Genomic DNA, 22,264 nt, shown 5'->3' on the forward strand with positions numbered 1-22,264 from the left:
GGTAACTGAAAGAGCTACCTATGAAGGAAAGAAAGAAGGGAAAATAATTTTAAAAGTGTCCTTTATGTGCTGGCACTTCATGTATGTTCTCATTTAATCCCTGAGCTAGCCGCTCAGATATCCATTTTACAACTAAGGAAATTGAGGCTCAGTTAAGTAACATACACAAGGTCACATCACCTAAGTATCATAGGAAGGATGGTCCATTATGCTGTTCACCTCCTGTATGAGTGAAGAATGATTGGGCTGCTTTGTATGTGTGTGGGTGCACGCATGCTCGTGTATATAGTTACTACATCTAGTCAATATCTGAATCAATTTGGTATTTATCCTAAAGCCTTTCCCCTAGCTTCACATATTGCAAAGGCAAGCAGTTTTCTTTTTGGTGTGTATTTGACTTCAATTTTGACAGTTTGCACTCTGTGGGAAAAGCAAAAATTCTATTTAAGCCATTGGATCCATTTTTTTGAAATTTTAGAAATACAACTTATGGTTTTGGCAAATTGCATCTAGTTCTGAATATTGCCTGTGGTCAAATCACTTCATGATGAGGCCAATAGGACTAGTCACTTTCGATCTACTGAAATTTTGTTGAACTGCACACTATCCAAGCTAGTATTAAATCTTAACACACATTGCATGCTCAAAATGTCTCAGAAACTGTACTAAATTCTTTGCATGTATTATCTCAGTTTCTTTACAACAACCCTAGAAGATAGTTATTGTTACTATTCTCATTTGTGGAGGAGGAATTTGAGTCATCAGGAGTAAAGTGAATTGCCCAAGGTCACCCATGTGGTTAAGTGGTGGAGGTATGATTTGGACTTGGTTTTCTTATTCCACATCCCCAGCTTTTAACTGCTACACCAGACTATTTCTGTTGTGTTTTACAACCAGCCACATTTTTATAAGGAACCTAAAGTTCAGTGAATTTAAATCATTTACCCAGATCACATTAACTAGTAAGTGATGGAGCAAGGAGCAGAAGTGAGAAAAGGCAGTGGGGTGAGTATGAACAGAGGCTCTGCTGATAGACCCAGAGAGGGCTCTAAATTGTGACCTTAGGCACAACCTCTGTCAAAAGGCATGTGCTTATTTCATTGTGACTCCTAATCGTGGCTGCTCCCGCTGTACTCTGGGTCTAGAAAAAGACCATGAGGTCTGTGGTACCTCTACTGCTATCTGGAATACAGAATTCTAGTGGGAAACAAAAAAGTGAGGGAACTTCACTGCCTAAAGGGAATACAATTCAGGTCTATGTGAAGATGGGCACCGCTTCTGTGCTATTCAACTTGATTCATAGGCGGTGGCAGATCTGGGTTCCTGACCTTATGGAAAGCAGCCTGTTTCCATTACCAACGTTGACTCAAAACTGGAATAGTCACTTCTTTCCTCCCTTGACTGACCCCATTATCTAAACACCTGCTAACATTGATAGAGAGCTTGCTCTGGGCTCAACACCTTATACCTGTCATTTAATCTTTACAACTATTCTGCCAGGTGTGTGTTATTAAGAAACGTATAGCGATGGAAGCTGAGACTTAGAGACGTTAAATCCTAAGGTCACATAGTTAATAGGTGGCAAAACTCACTTTACTACAAGGAACCGTGTATAATGGGTTTCAGATTCCGATCCTCTCACTCTGTGTGTATACTTGTGTATACCTCATTTTCTAAATTATCGTAACTTGTAGTAAATCCTCTGCTTTGGTGCCGGAAGTCCACCACATTTGTTCTTGTTGCAAATTGTCTTGACTACTTTAAGACCTTTGCATCTCCATACCAATTTTAGAATTAGCTCATCAATTACCGCGAAAAATATCTGATGTGATTTTAAATGGGATTGCTAATGGCTAACCCTCAAACTTAGTATATCTATCCATTTATTTAGATCTTTGCTCTCAGCAATAATATGTAGTTTTCAATTTAGAGGTCTTTCACAACTTTGCCAGAACTATTACCAGGTAACTAATTTTTTCCCTTGATGGTATTACAAATGATTTTTAACTTCATTTTAAAATTGTTTGTTACGTGTATATACAAATACAATTGGTTTTTCCGTACTCACTCAGTAATCTTGATAAACTCACTTATTAACTCTAATAGTTTATTTGTACATTGTTTTGGATTTCTTTCTGTACATAATTACGTTATCTACTCATAGAGTTTTACCTCTTTTCCTCCAGCTTTATTGAGATATAATTGACATATAACATTGTGTAAGTTTAAAGTGTACAATGTGTTGATTTGATACACTTAAATATTGTGAAATAATTACCACTGTAGTGTTGCCTAACATCTCCATCATCCCACATAATTACCAGTTCTTTTTTGTGGTCAGAACATTTAAGATCTACTCTCTTAGCAACTTTTAAATATATAATACAGTATTTTTACTTATTTTCCAATTGTTATAAACTTTATTTCTCTGTTTTGCCTTATTGCATTGGTTGAGACTTCTAGTACTATATCAGATATTATTGGTGCTTGTTGATAATCTTATGTTGCTTGTGACCTCAGGGGGAAATGTTCAATATTTCATCATTAAGCATGATGTTAGCTGAAGGATATTCCTATCTATTTCCTCGTTTGCTAAGAGGTTTGTTTGTTTGCTTGTTTGTTTTTTTATCATGTATTGCTGTTGAATCTTATGAAAGTATTTCTCTTTATCTATTGAGATGACCTTATGACTTTCCTGCTGAATGTTAACATACCAAAACACATAGATTGATTTTCAAAGCCCTGTAACCCTAAAGAAAGCACCATTTGGTAATGATGTATTACTTTTTAAAATATATCGCTGAGTTAGTTAGATAATATATTTCAGGGTTATCGCATCTATTTTTCTGACAGATTTTAGCCTGTAATTTTCCTTTCTTGTAACGTATGTATCAGATTTTGGTGTCTGAGTATGCTGGCCTCGTAAAACAAGTTGGGAGCATTCCCATCTCCTCTACTTATGAAAGAGTTTGTGTAAGATTGATATCACTTCTATCTTAAATGTTTGAAAAGATTGACAAGCCATCAGGGCTTGAAGATTTCTTTGTAGAAAAGCTTTTAGTTACACATTAATTTTCTTTAATAACCAGAAAAATACTCAGATTTATTTATGAGTTTATCAATTTTATTAACCTTTCAAAGAGGAAATTTGGCATTATGGATTTTCTTTATTGTATATCTTTTCTATTTTATTCATTTCTGCTCTTATCTTATTTCTTTCCTCATACTTTTATAAAGTTTAATTGGTTGTTCCTTCTATAGCTTCTTGAATTGGAAGCTTACTTTATTGATTTCAATTTTTTTTTATTTTCTAAAATATACATCTAAACCTACAAATTCACCTGTAATCACTGTCTTAACTGCATCACACCAGTTTTAATTTGTCAATTTTCATTTTCATTCAGTTCAAACATTTCCTAATGTTCTCTGTATTTTTTGACTCACGTGTGTTATTTAAGAATATGTTGCTTAATTTCTAAACACTTAGAAACTTTTAAGTTATCATCCTGTTGTTAATTCCTAGTTTAATTATAATGTCATCATACTTTGTGTTCCAGAATGTGGTCAATTTAGGTAAATATTTTATGTGTACTTTAAAAGAATTTGAATTATTCAGTTTTGGGCTATAATTTTCTGTTATTTGTTAATTAGGTCAATTTAGCTAATGGAATTGTTCAAACCTCCTATAGTCTTCTTTTTTTTTTTTTTTGGTCTACTAGTCTCATCAGTTAGTGAGAAAAGTGTGTTGACTCCAGTAATGAGAGTGGATTTAAGTTCTATCAATTTTGCTTTACAAATTTTGAAACTGTGTTTATAGATGCACAAAAATTTAGGGTTATTATGTCTCCCTGTTGAACTGATCTTTTAACTTATGAAATGTCCTTTTTCTCATAATATTTCTTTCCTTAAAGTCTGTTTTGTCTGATATTAATATAGCTATACCAATTTTCTTTTGTTAGCCTTTTCATGGTATATTTTCCCTTTCAATCTCTCTGCTTCTTTATATTTAAAATCTTTCTCTTGTAAACAGCATATAATGAGTTTTCTTTTATTATCTTGTCAGACAATCTTTGCTCTCAATCACGATATTAGTTCCATTTACATTTAATGTAATTATTGATATATTTGGGTTAAAGTTTATAATTTGCTATTTGTTTTCCACGTACTCTATCTGTTCTCTGTTCTTTTCTTCACTTAATATTATATCACAGAATGACCCATGTTTCTACACTCACTTCATACATTTTGTTTTTAACGGCTCCACTATAGCCCTTGTTTTGATGTTTCACGTCTTATTGAACCATTAGCTATCATTTGGTTCTTCCAATAACTTTGCTATTACAGATAATGCTGCACTGAACATCTTTGTATACATCACTTTCTACTTTATGTGTTATTTCCTTAGAGTATATTTCCAAGTGTGGAATTACGGACTCAAGGGATAGAAACATTTTTATAATCCTTAATACAATTTGTCATCTTGCTTTCCCTAAAGAATTATTCCAATTTATAAGGTTATTTGCAGTGTGTAGCTGTAGTGATTTCATTGTAGTCTTGCTAGCATTGTGAGTTCCCTTTTTAATTAAAAAAAATTCCTATACAGAAAAGAACTGAAGGAGAGTCAGAATTATGATTACCAATGCCATTTCTGTGTGTGAGTAAACAGAATAAGAGAAAGCCATTTATGAATGTGCTCGTTTCAGCTACAAGCTGGACTAAAATTCCAAATTGTCCTGCTTCTACTTTGCACACATTTGGGCTTTGGCAATAAGACCCCATAAATAACTGAGTAAAAGAACGCATATGTACGACATAGTATGTGAACTTGCATATACATTTTATTTGAGTCTAATAAAACTATAATTCACAAATAAAACCAAAACAGATTTATAGAATCAGAGGGAAGATAGGAAGAGAGAAAGGAGACCCAACTGAAAATATGCTTAAGGGCAGAGTGAATACATGTTTCTGAGTTACACTTAAACCTTATCTTGCATGAATAATCTCAAAATAGAGTGTCTGCATCACTAAACATAATGAACGTTTTTTTCCCAGGTGGGTTAGTGTTGAGGAGCAGTGGAAAGGAACTCTTAAAACTGTAATCACTTTTCAGAGCACTTAAGGAGATGTTATCTTATTTGAGTACAAGTACCCTGTAAGGCACGTATTCCTAATTTTTTTGTAGAGGAGTAAATTGGAATTCCCTAGAGATGAAATGATTGATCTAAGGCCACATAGTTGATAGCTAGCAGAGTGTTAACTCAAACTTGTGCCTGTGACCTTTCCACTATGTTTAAGGATTTCTGTCAACAACTGTTATTAAAATCTGGATCTACTACGGAGTTCTTTTTCAGAAAAAAATGATGAAAATGACCTTATTGAAAATGGAAACTTTTCCAAAGAATTAAGCCAACAGATTTATTGTAACATGATCTAAACGGGCATGAAATTCAGGAGATTCCATCATTGAAAACGCGATAGAAACTCCGTAAAAACCTATTTTCTTGACATTACAGCTCTGTGATCTGGACATAGCAGTTCAGAGTCATAGGAAAAACACATGAAAAATAACAGCAGAGCCTAAAATAATAGTATAGTGATGATGTCATTTATAATCAGCATCTCTTTGGGTTTTCCAAATACACTAAAAAACTAGTTTTTGAAATTTAAAAAACAATGCTGTGAAACTTCATTGTAGATGATGGAAACTGGAAATTTGTTTTAAATAAACAAGTCTATTTTTTAGTTATTTGTTTTCTCCTAAAAACACATGAAGTCTTTGCTCAATTCATGACAAACGTTAACTAACCTACTACTAAGAGTAGAAACATTTTAGCCTGTTACCCTCAGGGTGAATACCTATAAGCTGTCTTTTGAAAAATCTTTCATGTCCATAGATAATCTCTTAATTTGTCTCATTCTACTGTTTTAGAAACAGTACACTTATTCATACTTTCAATCCTTCTCAATCATATTATTATAAGACAAAGCTGAATTTGAAAAAGGCTAGATATATGCGTGGATCGTATCTACCATAATTTTATCATCTTCCTGCAGTAAATTCATATTAAAAAGTTTTTAAAACCTTATAGCTAAAGAAAGCAAATCTGGTCCAAAACATGAAGTATTTTACAAAAATCTTAGGTGACTTTTAAAGAGTATTTAGAATCAAATAAGTCTGCCCATTTCTTGCCCCTGCTGTCTTATGTTTTGGTTCATATGCCAGGGTGACAAAATGAGTCTTTCTTTTTTTATTATATCAGCTGACAGCTGTAAGCAATCAATCTGATTCAACCAGCCAAAACTAGATTTCCCTCCCAACCAACACTCCTGCATCTAAAGCTTGTGTTTCTTGGAACAAAACAATGTGTTTATGTGAAAAAAAGAAAAATAGAGGGATCTTTTATTTACTCTCCAGGAGGTGTTTGGTTACAAGACCCAGAATCTACGCAGAGCCTTCTGCCTTATAGGATTTGTGCTGACCTGTGGGGTCCTTCTGCTGGCGTTCATCTGGAGACCCCAGTGGTGGGTGTGGGCCAGCTGCATCCCGTGCGCATTGCAAGAAGCAGACACTGTGTTGCTAAGGACAACGGTGCGTGCCCTTCTGTGTTGCGTCTGTGGCACAACCAATGCCTGGCCAGCATTCCAGAGAGTATATCTTCCTCTATTTAAAAAATTTTCCTGTCCGCAAACAGGAGATGGCAAGACTTTCCCTGCAATCTACTTGCCATCTCTTATTTTGACCCAGGAATGAAGGACATTTCCTCCATGTCAGCCTGGGGAAATTTCTACCATGTCAGGCTAATTGGCTGTGCTCTTAGCCATTACATGAGCAGTGGTTGTCAGTGTTAGAACTCTAAGACATAACAAGGAAATGATTGCTCAGTTTTTCAAATATATGCATTTCGAGAGAAATGAGACATTTTAAATTTCTAGATGTCATTTTAAGATAGCCAGAAACTATTTTCTAGATATAAAACTTTCCCACAAAGTGTGTCTTTCTCTTTATTTTCCAGCACACTGATGCTCAAATTTTAGTGCAAATCAGAATCACCTGGAGGGCTCCTTAAAATACAGACTGCTGGCCCTATCTCCAGAATTTCTGATTCAGTAGGTTTGAGGTGGGACTGAGAATTTGCATTTCTAGCAAGTTCCAAGGTAATGCTGATGCTCCTGTCTGTAGCCCAAACTTTGGGAACCATTGGTCTAGCACTTGGTAGATATTTGGTTAATTGAGAGCCTTATTGAATAACATTTGAGAATTGCATGGGCTGGATTGTCTTTTCTAGGATGAATTTCAAAGATATATAAGGAAGAAGGTAATCTGTCTCTACTTATCCACACTGAAGTTTCCTATAAGCAAGAATCCGGAAGAACTCCTGGTGGTTGACCGCCACTCTGTCATAAACCAAGCCGTATCGAAGCCAGAATTAAAAGTAAGTGATTTTAAGGATGCCTTGTTATGGCATGTTTTTGCTAAAAATGAATAATGTCAGTGTTTATTTGATGAAAGTCTGAGTATCACACTACTGGGCTGGCAATTACAGCTCTGTATCAAGGAAAGTGCGAGCCGCCTGAGGACCTGCATTTAACAACCCTCCCCTCCCCTGATGGGCTTTACTTTGTGAATAACATCTGTTCTATCACATTTGTCATTGCAGCTACGATATATCCAAGTGCAGAAAATCAGGTATGTTTGGGACAACTTGGAGAAGAGATTTCGGAAAGTTGGGTAAGTGACTTTTTCTCAGCACTACATCAGGATATAAAGGAAGCACACCGTTTGTTGAGTACCATGAACTGAGGTGTGGTTCCTGTTGCGCCCACATCCTAGGTCGCTGGAAGACAGCAACACCTGCTACGACATCCATCATACGTTTGGACCAGGTCTGACCAGTGAGGAGCAAGAGGTCAGGTAGGGTTTGCGGTACTCTCTGAGTGAATTCTGCCAGCAGAAACTGAAATATCAAATGGCTTATGATTAGTGAATTGTTAGCATAATGCTTCACCAACTTCCTATAATCCCAGTTCACTTACTGGCATCAGGGAGATATTCTAAATTGTTCACCTCGTGGGCAAACTTATTAGAAAGAAAAGAGAACAATGCAATCAAATAACATTTTCTCTTTTCTCTCAGGATCGTAGATCAATCTGCTCTGTGTTGTCTTTTTTAGTCTTTCCTTGAAAAATCTTAAGCCATTTCATAAACATCAGCTTCTTCATCCTCCAACTCCTCTGAGAGACAGAAAGACAATATTATGATTGCATTTTACTTTGGAGAAACAGCCCTGGAGATGAGGATTTTGTTTGTTCATTTAGTTGTGTTGTTCACCACTGTATTTCCAGCACCTAGAACAGTGCTTGACTCCTGGTCAGAGCCTGATGGATATTTGTGGAATGAATGAATAAATGAATGTGTTCATCGATCTATTCACTAAATGCCTCTAATATGCCAGGCACTTTGAAAGGCACTAGGAATCTAAGGATAAATAAGACTTTGTCATTGTCCCAGAGACATTCTCTGACTAGTGGGAAAGAGAGAAAAAGAATAGTGGTACAATTGTGAGAAGGATATCTATAGAGCCACACAGATTAGGACATAGTAGTATAATCATAATAGCGTAGGAAATTCTGATGCTACTCAGTAACTTACAATGGTCTAGAGTCCCTGCTCCCTCATCTGTAATTTGAAATGGTGAGTCCTGGCGAGTCTGAAAGGAACCATTGCAAGCCTTCCCCAGAATCTTATAATCACATTCATTTCTTGTCCAATTTTAGGGACATTATCTGTCTGACCTTCTTCACAATCATAAACACTGATTCTAAGCGAAGAAGCAATCTGGTACTTAAAATACAGGTTCTTGGGCTCTCCCCCATCATTCTGAGTTAGTAAGTGGGAACTAGGGGTAGTGGTGAAAGAAGAAACTCTGCATTTTTAGCAAGCATCTCCATAATTCATATACACACCAAGTCTGAGAATTACCGATCTGTTGTCTTTAAATTTTCCCTCTGCCTGAACACTATGAAAAATGAAGCGGGCATCTAGACTATGACAATATCGCAAAATGCCTTAGAAATGGTATCATTATATAAGATATCAGATGCAATGCTTAATATATTGAAATACAAAAAGTTTTCAAAGTCATTAAAAACATATTGATGTAATAGCACCATGCACAAGACTTTAAAGGATATATCTAGGGCATTTAGGAAATCTCATTGATAAATGTAGATATACGCTGCCTAGGAAACCATTTCTGCAGGAAAGATTTCCCATCAGTGTAGCTACCTCACGTTTGTCCTTATTTATCAAGTGTCAGGCTTTAATAAACATCATGCATAATTAAATTTAAATCTGGTCCACACAATAAAGAATGTGACAATCTAATAAGCAGGACAAAGAGTATAGTTTCCCAACTATGAAGAAGAGAGGAGATAATCTACTTTTGAACATATAGGCATATTTTATTTTATGGGCTTATCTATTTGGAGGGTAAAGAGAAGAAATAGAAGGTGGAGTATTTTTCCCTCTAATTTTTCACCTCAATTTTTAGTGTAAGACTAAGACCTTTTTTTAAAAAAAAAAATGTGATTGAGTGAGTGAGTGAGTGATAGCAACTTCCTCGAGCTTGCTTGCATGAAAAGCAAGGGTACAATATGAGAACTATAAAAATCTCTGGTGATGACAAGCCACAGAGTCTAAATACAACTTTCCCTTAGGCTTCCTAGCAACTAGGCAAGGAAGGAAAATGCACAGATTTACATAGTTCTCACTTTTCAGCAGCAAAAAGCAAATCAGGACATCAGGAGTGAGAACTTTATCCCGGAGAGAAACTGTCAGAGGGCATCAGGAAGAAAGCAAAAAAATTATTCCAGGAGGTTCCGTGCTCCTGGCTTCCTTCATTCACGAATGAATGCATATTTCCCTCTTAGTACCTGTCCTAGACAGGTTCAGAGACACTTGAGGTAATTCTCTTATCTTAGGAAAACAGTAGCCCATGGAAAAAAAGCACACCTACTTCATTCCCCATCCATCCAAGTAGTCCTCCTATGAAGACAGTTTTTAAGGTGATCATCTCTTCATCTTCTTTTCACTCAGCCCACCTTCCTCCTGCCACTTTTAAAATAGAAGGGGAACTTTCTGACAGCAGAGATAGTAGGCACCTCCTAACTGGGGTTCAGCTCCAGACCACCAATAACCTTGTTGATAACCCAGCTCTCGGGGAGACAACAATCTGTGATGGGTAGAGTTTGCCAATTTCTATAATGGGACTACTCCAACTATGGCTGATTTCAAGCCACTGATGTGACATCTCTGGAGCTGGAAAGAGATGCTCAGAATCGGGTCAGTGACTCTGCAGGGCCAAACTTAATTCTCAACATTCGTCACACCGTTGAGAAAAAAGCCATGCCTGTTAGTACCAGAGGAAAGAAATTCCACCAGTGCTCAGCTCCAAGCCAGTGGAAGCTATTCCAGGAGAAGAGAGAATATTGGAACAGAGAGAAAGAAGAATTAAGAAGGAGGCAGGAGAGAGAGAAGGAAATTAGGGCTGGTATGAGACCCTACTTTCTTACTCCTCCAGTCTTGCAGGCAGCAAAAGTCAGAAAAGAAATCATGCTTATATACCATGAACTGTATCCCCTTTGAAAGCTCCATCCCTCGGAAACAGCCTGATTGTAGACACTGGGCCATCAGATCAGTTCCTTGGAAAGGAGCAAAGGAGGGTTAGTTGCAATAGAAGAGAGAGAATTCACTCATTCTTTTGGAAACCAATAAGATTATCTCAACTCTTAGCATTCAGTTAGAAGTTAATAAGTTACTTAAAAATATGACTTTGCATAGGTCGTTTAACAAAAATTAGACTACTGAGATCAACATTCTCTTTTGAATAAATTGGGTTTGTCAGACCCCTGGTTCTATGGGTCTGGAGCCATTGAATGTATGAAATCACTTAACTTCAGTGCCTTGTTTCAGAGCCAAGCCCTATGGCGACGTCAGTAAGCCCAAGTCCTGGGTGTCCCTGCGGACATCCTGCCTGGGATTTTTCAACCCCCGCCTCTACCCCATGCCCTTCTGGCCCTCTGCTCTCAGATCCTTGCCTAAAAAAGCTGACTGGAAGCACCTCACATGAGCCTGACTTTCTCTGAGGCTATCTGGAAACGTGCTTTCAGAAATGAAAGAAATGGGCAGATCATAGATGGTCACTAATGTGAAAAATTAAAATGCCACTTATGTCTTCTGTAAAATGGAGCTTCTCTGTATAAATGCTTCATTGAAGTGTAGAAGCAGGTTCAAGCACTGCTCAAATAGAGTGTTTTTTCTCCCAGAAAGCAATGTCTCTAAACATACCAATCTTGTTATTATTAATTTTTTTAATGGGAGGGCTCTAAGACCAACGTACTTCTTATACTATACAACCATACCCAAGTCCCAGCAATTGGATGCCTCATTCTATGCATCTATGGATTTCTTGGCTCTCTTTTCCTTTATAAAGCAGAAGTGTTAGCAAAATGAGGGATTGGCTAGCAGAATCACCTCAGAACTTTTTAAAACTAGAAGTCTGCTCCCTAAAAATTCCAAAGTTCACAGAAGCAGCTTGCGCCAGAATCCCCTGACTCAGCATTAATTGTTCAGAAAACTACAAGGCTCTCTCCCTGCCCAGAGTTCTACTGGTGGCTATCAGGATGGAAGTACAGTGGTCATGTGCAGTTTGCAAAAGCTCACCAGTGATTCTGACGCGGTCCTCCTGCCTCCTTGAAGACCCTTTCTCTAGCCTTCACCATCTGGAGCCTAAAGTGCCTAGCACACAACATATTCTCAACAATTATTTAGTGAATAAGTTGATACACAAAGGAATGAATTAATGAATGAGCAAAAATCAAATTGAAGAAGGTCATAGACCATCCCCCAAAGAAAGTCTTCCTAGTCATCCACGCTTGGTTTTTCAGAAATAAATGCATTCTAGCAGATTTACTCATATCCATGGATTGCAGAAAACCTCAGTGATCCTCCAAGTCTAGCTCATAGCCAGTGCGGAAACGTCCTCCACAACTTCCCTGTGAAGAAATTCTTCAATCTCTTTTGGAGCGGGATCTTATATCTCCAAAGCAAGTATTCTCCTACTGAATAGTTCTGAATATTAGGCAGTCTACTTAGTTTTATTCAGCCTATTTAGTTCTATGAGGCCACCTGGAATAATTGTAGGGCTTCTTTTTCCTGCCAGCATGTCAGATTTTTAAGGTCAGGGCACGTACTCTCCTTTATTCCTTGGAATTTTCCCTGTGGGACCCAGCTTCAAGCTTCGTGTTCCTTCTGGTTGCTCAGCCATTGGTTAATGTCCCTGAAAAATCTGCTTGGCTTATGCTGAGGTTGAGATGAGTACACGAGCCCTGAGCACACAAGACTTTGACAAGAGATGGTGGAAAAGATGAAGCAGCAAGGGGCATGCTAGACTTGGTTCAAACTTGGCCCAGATGAACCCTGAGGAAGGTAGTCTATAGGCAAGTATCAATCCTCTTGATCTCAGTCCTCACGGGCGCTGAGCTCCTCTCCCTTACTGGTAATATCAGAAACCATCTCCCCAGCCAGGGAAAGCCAAAGAACTTTGGGCCTTGGTTTGCTCCTTTCTCAGTTGGCTTTGCACAGCCTGTGTGCTCCTGTAGTTCTGGAAACTTGGTTTTTAGCCTTGTTAGGGGAAAGAGTATTCTAGACATGGGTCACGAGATCCTCATTAATTAAGTTCAATGTTTGGGAACATTCTCTGTGTTAGACACTGTGTCTCTGGATGCTGGCAAACACGGTTGAGAAAGCTCCATTCTTGCCATTAAAGAGCATCTGGCAAATTTGAGAAGAAAGACATGTAACTATAAGTTACAATTCAAAGTCACTAAGAAAAGAAGTGTTGGAAGAGAGAAACATCCAGTTAATTGTGCTCCAGGAATAGGGAGGATTTCAGAGATGACTGGCATGTATTGAGAACTTGTCGTGTCCTGGGCACTTTTGTTAAATGCTTTACATATTTATCTCATATCCTAGTGATAGCAATTTTATTAGGCATATATCTTCAAACCCATTTTACCAAGGCTCACCCCTCAGTCATCTATTCATTCATTCACAAATTAATTCTTGAGTGCATTATATGTATTAGGCCCTGTTTTAGGCATTCAGGATATATCAGTGTCCTCCTGAAGCTTATATTATAGTGGAGGATGCAGTCGATTGTTTGCATACATATTAACACGTAAAAAAATAAAGCGTAATTTCATATTATCAAACACACTATAAAGAAAAATGAGATAGGGAGATAAAAGGAATCTGACTTGGGGGTCAGGGTAGCTATTTAAAGTAGAATTATTAAGGAAGGCACCAATAAGGAGGTGGTGTTTGAACAGAGATCTGAATGAAATGAGGAAGTGAGCCATGCAAAGATGTGGGGAAACTGGTTCGAGGTCGGGGAAGCCACCAACGCAGTGGTTTAGCTGGGTTAGATACAGGTCTGTTGGATCTCACATTTCTCAGCCACTTGGCTCTATTGTCAGATTTGGCTCTCAAAGGCTGAGAAGGCATTTACACAGTGAAGAATATGAGAAGGGCATTCCAAGTAGAGAGACAGAAGACCAAGTCCAGGAGCCTGAGAAGTTCTGACCCTTGGCCAACAACAGGTTATTTCCATGGGTTCTAGAAAAGAATCCTGAGCACCAAAGTGGCTTGAGTGATGGTCTCTTCCCAGTGTGAGGTTTAGGGACTTGTGAAGTCAAACAGTAGCACATGCTATTTGACCTGTCTGCTTCCCAACATCTCTGAACCTCAGTGTTCTCAAGGCAAGGAGTCAGAAGACCTGACTCTTGTGAGTGATAATTGTACTTGGAAAGGCATGGCTTAGAAGTCAGACAAACTTGGGTCAGCTCTCTGTTATACCTGAGACCAAAGATCCATCATGCAGATTTCGCCGTTGGAACTTACTGAGGCAGAGTGTGAAGTGGAGTCATAGGGACCATGTTGTGAACCCTGGCTCTGCTTCTTTCTAGCTCTGAGACACTGGGAAAGTTACTTAGTTTATCTGATCTTCAGTTTGCCTTACAATAAAGATGATGATATGAAATCTCATAGGGATAATGCGATGATTCAAGGAGATAATGCATACAAAAGGTTAAGTGCAGTTTCTCACAATGTCATCTCTGCTTTGTCATGATTAATATTAGATATGTGCACCTTTGGCAAAACACCAGGGCTAAATAGCTCTTGCCATTGGCAAAACGGGGATATTAGCCCTTTCCTTTGGCCTATTGTAATGATCAAATGAGAGAATCTTCTGTAACAACTTTATAAATTGCAAAATGCTATACAAACATGAAGGCTTCTTATTGAAATGCACATATGTGCGGATTTACAAGGTGTTAGCCGTGAACACCACATATCTATCATCTTTCAGTTCCTTAGCTCATTCATTCATGTGTTTGTTGAGGTCATATACTAAGAGCCTGTCCTAGGTGCTAGAGACACCAAGATAAGATAGACGTGATCTCTAACATCAGAGCAATCCAGAATGCCTGAGAGTTCCAGGAACATCTTCATATCTGTGTCTTTTTAGATCCTCTTAGAGTATATTAAAATAATTTTTTAAATAACTCAAAATGCCTTTCTGACTTCATTTCTGAGATATTCAAGATACTTTTTAATAAGAAAAACAGTTTTATGCATCATGCACTGACTTTAGTTTAAAAAATATATTAGCATTTTAAGATTTACACATTAATTTTTAATTGAAGGCACGAAATCTCTACAGGGTAGAGAAGTGACTTCTGCTTAGTTTGGCCTGTACTCACTTGTCAATGAGCTTGTAGGTGCGACACTAACAGATGATCAATCTCCTGCAGAAGATTAGTGTGCGGGCCCAATGCCATTGAGGTTGAAATTCAACCCATATGGAAGCTGCTTGTTAAACAGGTAACTAACTGTTTTCCTTTATTTTTGAAAAAAAGATAATTCCCATCTTGATTTTCCACTTCCTACTACTCAGGGGAATCTTTAGCAACACATGGGTACCTTGATGTGAACAAAATCTGGGTTTCATGCAATTTCTTTTTGTTATTTCCTTGTTGCCTTTAGTCTTTGCTTTTCCTATCTATTGAGGTGTCTTTTTAGAAAAATAAATACACAGACAAATATATATGTATATTTGTTCCAGGCTTTCTAAGGGGTCTGTTTCACTCACCACTTGTTTTAAATTCAAATCACTTTAAAAATCCCTTTCCCAGTGCGAGGGAAGATTCCTGTTTCATAATCTCCTCTCTGTTTGTTTTGTTTTCTTAAGTTTTTGATGGTAGTTGTGGTGGCAAGGAGCCCAATGTTATTACTTCTATCATCTCTTTGAGGATTTAGAATGTATTATTTTGCTCTTTTTCGTATTGATCTATTATTTCCATTTTCTTGAGAGTGACTTCCTCCTTTGTTAGCAGGGTTTTTTTTTAAGGAATATTTTCTTTGCGTGCTTTGAAGTTATTATTATTTTTTTGGTTAACTCCCCTTACGTGGGCCGTTCCCTCCTCCACTTTTCTCCTTCTCTTTGTGCTCTCTCTCGCTGTTTGATGGCTCTGCATTTCCCTCTCCCTGGTCTCCATGGGTCCCCAGTTCAGAACCAGGACTTACGTTGGAGGTTTGGGCTCTGTCCCTTGGGAATCTGTTAGATGCAGGCCCTGAGCCAGCGTGGGGCATGACCCAGTCACAGTTGCACCATGTACTCTGTTCTTTCTCTTTCCACCCTCTGCTGGTGAAACACTGCTAAATATGACTTTTATCAGCTTCTTCTTTGGGGCAGAAGAAGCCCACTGCCACCCCTATTTTCCTCTGCAAGCTTGGGGTTCGTCCCCTGCCATTTCTAGGGCATTTTCTGTCTTACTCCCCCTAGAACTGGGCTCCTAGCTTTCTGCCTCCAGTCCTTGTCTGGAACCCAGCAGACTGGTCACGTTAGTGCCCATGCAATGCTGCATGTTTCTAGTCTATTTCTAACCCAAAAAGATGGTCATTTTATTTTTGAGCATGGTCGTATCTGTTTTAAAATAAAATTCTCACTAGACTTTTTTCTTAGGTTCACAGCAAAATTCAGTGGAAGGGACAGAGATTTCCCATATACCCCATGCCCCACGTATGCACAGTCTCTCCCGCTATCGAAAAGCAGGCAGCTCTTTTGGGCCAGCCCGGGTGGCTTAGTGGTTAAGTTTGGCACCCTCCACTTTGGTGGCCCAGGTTCAGTTCCCGGGCTCGGATCTACACCATTCGTCAGTGGTCGTGCTGTGGTGGTGGCTCACATACAAAAAAGAGGAAGATGAGCAAAGATGTTAGCTCAGGGTGACTCTTCTTCAGAAAAAAAAAGGAGGCAGTTTTTTAAACTTTTTATTCAAGTACGTTTTCAAGTTGCCAATGACTCTCCCAAGTGTCAATTTGGTCTAGTTTGAAAGTTAGAGCTCGTATTTTCTGGCACCTATTTACTAGGCCTTCAGAAGAAAAAAAGCAAGTAAAACTGTTTCTTCACATTTGGTTTCAAAAGAATATTGAATAAGGGAGCTAAATTAATTATGATGGTGTTGTTTCTTCGACAAGAATTATTTAACCAATTTTCTCCTGAGTTTATATAAATTGAAAATTGTATTATCGTCAGTGCATAATCTACAATTAGAACATTTTATGCCAAGCAACAGAAGAGCTATAATTTGTAAGAGAAGCATGTTGCAATGGAAGTAATAAATGTTAAGGAACAAAAGCTTTTCCCATGTACAAAATACATCTAAGAGTTTAAGAAACTCTTGAGATACAGCCTATTAACTTATTAACCAGGTGGTGGTTCATTTTTAGGACTAAAGTAGAAGTTTATTTAATGTATTAGAGAATTATAGAAAGTAGAGGTAAGAAAGAGTGGCAGTGTTTTAGGTAATATTTCATCTAATTCATAATAATCATAGAGAGCACTTCACCAAGAAAAGAATCGTTGCACTGCTGAGGCAAGCTCTTTAACTCATACTATGCGTGTATATCACGTGAGCTTCTCCAGTTCCCTCAGGTTCCCCTCTCTGCTATTAGTATTAGTAGTGGAGTCAGGGGCCGGCCCAGTGGTACAGCGGTTAAGTGCCCGCGTTCCGCTTTGTCGGCCCGGAGTTCCCCCGGTTCGGATCCTGGGTGCTGACCTGGCACCACGTGGCAAGCCATGCTGTGGTAGGCACCCCACATATAAAGTAAGGAAGATGAGCACGGATGTTAGTCAGGGCCAGCCTTCCTCAGCAAAAAGAGGCGGATTGGCAGCAGATGTTAGCTCAGGGCTGATCTTCCTAAAAAAAAAAAAAAAAATAGTGGCGTCAGCAGGATCAAAATGGGGGAAATGAGAGAATAAAAAAAGTTGATGGTATTACCAAAAATACCTGCATGGCGACCAGCTTGGGGGCTGAGGATCCATCCTGCCATGGTTTTCACTGCAGCTTCGGGTAAGGCCTTTCTCTTCACTCCTCCTCCTTCACTCCTCCTCCTTGTTTAAGGGAAGGCCTGTGCTGACTTGACTGAACCTCAGAGGATCTTGCTAAGGCCTGTGACGCAAAGAGTATATTATTTTTAAATAACCTGGATAAACGTCGAATCTTTAATTTTCGTTGTACAACTTGACTAAGTCTGCGGTGTGTGATCATGTAACAAAGAAACCTGCAATAAAAATGTTCAAAATTGAACTATGTTTTAAAAAGAAACTGAATCACGTGTCTCCTCCATTATGGGTAAATCTATTTAAAAAGGTAAATTGTTGGATTTTTGTTATTGGTAAAATAGTTTTGAAAATTCAGAGTAAATAAGAATGGTGGGTTTGTGGGCATAGCTCTGAGTGCTTAAAATAATTTTGCTTCCACCACGTTACATCCTATGTGCTTGACATTGTCCCCACCAAAATTAAGGGAGTTCAAAGTGAATTTTTAAATATTAGACATTGTTGTATGTTGTAAAAAATTGGAAAAACCAGTCTATAAAGAAATGACATCATCTTGACTGCCACTAAGTTCCATGCAAGTGACCTAAATGCTGTCTTTGCACCTGCAGGTTTTAAATCCATTCTATGTGTTCCAAGCCTTTACTCTAACTTTGTGGCTGTCTCAAGGTTACCTAGAATACTCTGTGGCCATCATCATCTTGACCATTATCTCCATTGCCTTAAGTGTGTATGATCTGCGACAGGTAAGAGCTGAAATCACAGTTGGATTCTATTTAGCTTTCGGCTGCAAGAGAAACAAAACCTACAGAATTTCCATTAAGAGCAAGGAGTTGCTTTGTTAAACATAAGTCGTAACAAAAAAAACCAACAAATCAAGGGCTTACTAAAAGTGGAATCTCAGGAAGAGGGCTTCGGGAATACCAAGGAGATTCAAATGTCCGCAAACTCTGATTATCGACTGAAGGCTGCCCTGAATACTATATTTAGAAGGACTCTGGGGCCGTGTCTGAGTATGGTGGGGAAGATACTGTGATGGATTAATGAGGCTGGCCGTAGTTTTAGGAGGGGCAGCAGCCTAACCGTGCATTTTAGTCAAGACTCTTTCAGTTTGAAGTGGTAGAAACCCAACTTGATCTAAATTAAGTAACTTATATAAGCCATTTCAGGGGTGTTTGTTTTACTTTGGCCATGGATGGATCCAGACACTCCAATAATGATTAGGAATCTGTTTCTCTTTATCTCTTAACCCTGCTTTACCACAGTGCTGCTGAAAGTATGGTCTGCAGACTGGTGCTGGTTATCTGTCTGTGATACAATAAGTACGAGAGTAGGCGTTTGTAAATTTTTTTAGCAATTTGATATTACCACACCATCCAAATGTGTGATCACTTTTCTAGTAATCATGGTTTGAGAAATGTTTTACTATATATGGTCTTTACACCCACATAGAGACTCTCTGTACTGACAAAGACGGCCCTAGAGCAGTCTCAGGGATATATGACTTCAGGGCCCATGATCTCAGATGAAGGGAGAGGTCTTCTCTTTACTAGCGTCCATATCAATATCCCCCGAAAGATCCTGGTTGGCCCAGCTGGAAGCAGAAGATGGCGGTGCTTACCTGCTTTCATCTGTCTCCAAACCCTCTTTCTTCAAGCTCTTTTGATTCGGTTCTTCAATCTATGTTCCTTCACATTGCAAGATACGCTATTTTCCCTTGTTCCTAAATGTTCTCCCACCGTGGACTCCAGTTTAGTTTGCACTAGATGCTTCCTCTGTCTCTCATGTAAGCACAGCCTTAATCAGAACGTGGTTTTTAAGAGCTTCCCATTTCCCTTCACTCCTGAAGCCCCTCTTAGGCTGTCTTGCTAATTCCTAGACTCCTTTGTAATGTAAACTCTTCTCACAGGTGATAGTAGGTTCATAGTTCATAACCTTTCCTTCTCTCACCATCATTGTTCATCTTATAGCCAGTGAAAATCTTCCTTCTTAAAAAAATCAGTCTTATAAGTGATATAACAACACATTCTGAAATAGAATTTAGCTGACTGCTACTTGTAACTCCACAGATCCTCTACGTCTCAGCTCCCCACAGCATCTTTCTAGAAAACGTTCTATTACTTTGCTTAAGATTCATCAGACTGAATCACGAGGCAACCCCTAAAGGAAGTCTCACTGTATTGGTTGCATACTTTTATGAACTTGACTGTGGAATTAGCTTTTTAGACACGGTGGGTACTTGTGTCAGGCCATCAACTCCAGTGAACTGTTGAAACCATCAAGTCTCAAACTTCATATTTCATCTGGAGAGGGGGAGACTAAGACACGCGGAACTTGTTCCAGGTCATCGAGTGGGTTTGTGACAGAGCCGGGGGTTGTGGCTCCTCATAACATGAAACTCTTCTGCACGTGCAGTATTTTCTTAGCAGAAAGCCCTTTGCAAAGTAGCATCAGAGCTGGGGCTGAGAGTCTAACATGAGTGTGAGAGGAGAGGTGAATCCTAGCTGTCGGTGGGGTAGACTCTGGGCACGTGTCAGTAAGGCAGACATGCGGGTGTTTAAGCAAGCCCAGCTGGAAGAGAATTTTGCTCCTTCTCTATTTCATCACTCAGCAAACATTAGGTCTAATACTGGCTTTTTATCTGGTTTTAGATCCTACAAATTTTGAGTTACAAAGCCTTCGATGAGAAATGAAAGTAAGGCAATATGTATTTAAAGAGTTAGGAAACAGGATCTAAAAATGAAAAGTTAAATGAATGAAGACACTTTGAGCTAGGGAGTGAGGCCTGGAAGGCCTTTGTTTTGTTCATTTGTTTTTGGTTTTTTGCTTTTTTGTAAATGAGTGCCCGAGTGTGTTTCTTCATGAACTAACTTAAATCACAAAAATACTAACAGTGACCAGTAACCTGCCTTTGATGGTGGCAAACACTTTCTGTCTGGCTGCCAAGTCAGGGGGAAGTGTGACTGTCCTGGTGACCTCTGGGCATTTGAGCAAACGCATGAAAACAGATGCCAGGACAATGAAAAATCTGACATGTTCCCCTTAGTCATGGTAGGAAATTACAGTGTCCCAAACTTTTCCCTTGGTCATTTGAGAAAGGTATGTAATATGAAGCCCCCAAGTCGAACTTCTAGTTTCTGGTTTTTGAGAAATCTTTGCAGTAATCGAATATCTAACTTGACACCTGCAAGCCACTCATATGCTTTTTGGCTTAAGTCAAACCTTGTGAATGTAGTTCCTTCCCCCGTGTGCTTCAATCTATTGGGAAAATGTTACACACAATGACCAGGAAATATCATCACAAACCATCTCAGTGTTCAGAGGGAAAATACAGAACCCTCTGACAACTTTGGGCCAAATAATCTTATCAAGTTCAAACCTCCCTCTTACCACTCTATTTGTATAACTTGACACTATTTGTTACTTGATGTGCGTTTGTGTGCGTTTGATGTTATAGTCCAAAAAATGAGATGAAATAATGAATTTCAGACACTTGTGTTCCTACTACATAGTAGGCACTCACAAATTATTAGTTCTTATTATCACTGACATTGCTGTCTTTATCATTATTTCTGGAATGGGGAAAGTAGGTGATGAAAGGCTGGGAGGGGCACAAAGGTTGAAGGGAGGGGTCCTGTAATTTGAGCAAGGAGGTAACATCGAACATCCCAGGACATGGCTTCCAACAATCACTGACTCACTCATTGTGTGACGCTGGGGACTCTCCCTGGAGAGTCCTCCCTGGGCCTCAGTTTCCTCAGCTGTAAATGGTAGAGGTGAAACTCTGGTTTTTTTAGGTTCCACCTTTTTAGGATCCTGTTTCACCAGGGTCATCAAAAGACATGAGAAAAGAGCCCTTTAAAACTTTATTTCTGGCCACTGGCAATCTGGGAGCATGTGTTGCAGGCTGGAGTTGATTCCTGCAGGTGTTGGAGTAACTATCACTAGTAACTAAACTGCTCAGTCATGATAGGTACAAATAATAGAAACCTATTTAAACCACCTCAAGTACAAAAGGTATATACTATAAATATGCACCAGTAACGCATGGGACCCAAGGACATAAAGTACAGAGGTACTTTGCCAAGAGGCTAGACCCAGCAACTTGGGTTACTCTCTCCAGCTTCCTTTTCTCTGACAGATATGGAATGTAGTACATACATATTTGAGGGCAAGTGCTCCACCCTCACTCCTCTTCTCTGGGAATTGGGCACACCCAGAGCTGTGGCAACCTGAAACTACTTTGTTCCTTGTGGCTCTCTCCCTCTGCTGGCACAGTTAGCTGGAACAGGAGGCACCTGACGCAGGGGAAGCCAATCCATAAACAGGGGTGATGCCAACATAGCTTTTTGCCTGGGATCCTAGAATAAGGGCTTGAAGCTGCTGGGCATACTCTGTTAGGAATGTGATCTGAGAAGTGATGTGGAGCTGGCACCGAGGTGGCCACCCTTGATCTCTGTGCCTGGACAAGCAGAGAAAAAACTTCTGTAGAGAAAGAGAGCAAAAGAATGAATGAAATACACCGTGAGACACAGAGAGGAGCGGGACAGAGTCCAACAGAGATAGAGAGAATCACCTGCTCCTCGTAGTATGTCCTGTTTCTTTTCAGAGTCTCGGGGGACCTGGCTGCACTTCCCAACTTGGGTTCCCTGAGACAGCCCTGCCTCCTCACAAATTCTTGTCTTCAGCTTAAACCAGCTTAACAAGTTTCTGTTATTTGCAATCAATGAGTCTCAAGTAAATATGGTGTTCCTGCCAACTAGTACGTTCCCACATATTTCCCTTAAATAATACTTTATTTA

At 39.1% G+C, this 22,264-nt stretch overlaps 1 protein-coding gene across 5 annotated transcripts in view; it reads left to right on the forward strand.

Moving 5' to 3' along the window:
• Positions 1–22,264, forward strand: part of ATP13A5 (ATPase 13A5) — a 108,988-nt gene that overhangs the window by 12,798 nt on the left and 73,926 nt on the right. For 4 of the 5 annotated variants that reach the window (XM_046658260.1, XM_046658264.1, XM_046658259.1 and 1 more), the window contains exons 2-7: positions 6,419–6,592; positions 7,290–7,436; positions 7,662–7,732; positions 7,835–7,915; positions 14,878–14,947; positions 18,074–18,208. In XM_046658260.1, coding sequence (XP_046514216.1) covers positions 6,419–6,592; positions 7,290–7,436; positions 7,662–7,732; positions 7,835–7,915; positions 14,878–14,947; positions 18,074–18,208 — 678 coding nt within the window. The remainder of the gene's footprint in view (positions 1–6,418; positions 6,593–7,289; positions 7,437–7,661; positions 7,733–7,834; positions 7,916–14,877; positions 14,948–18,073; positions 18,209–22,264) is intronic. The other variant, XM_046658261.1, reaches the window with a different exon arrangement.

This window comes from Equus quagga, chromosome 4 (assembly GCF_021613505.1).
Source record: "Equus quagga isolate Etosha38 chromosome 4, UCLA_HA_Equagga_1.0, whole genome shotgun sequence".
NCBI classification, from domain to species: Eukaryota; Metazoa; Chordata; class Mammalia; order Perissodactyla; family Equidae; genus Equus; species Equus quagga.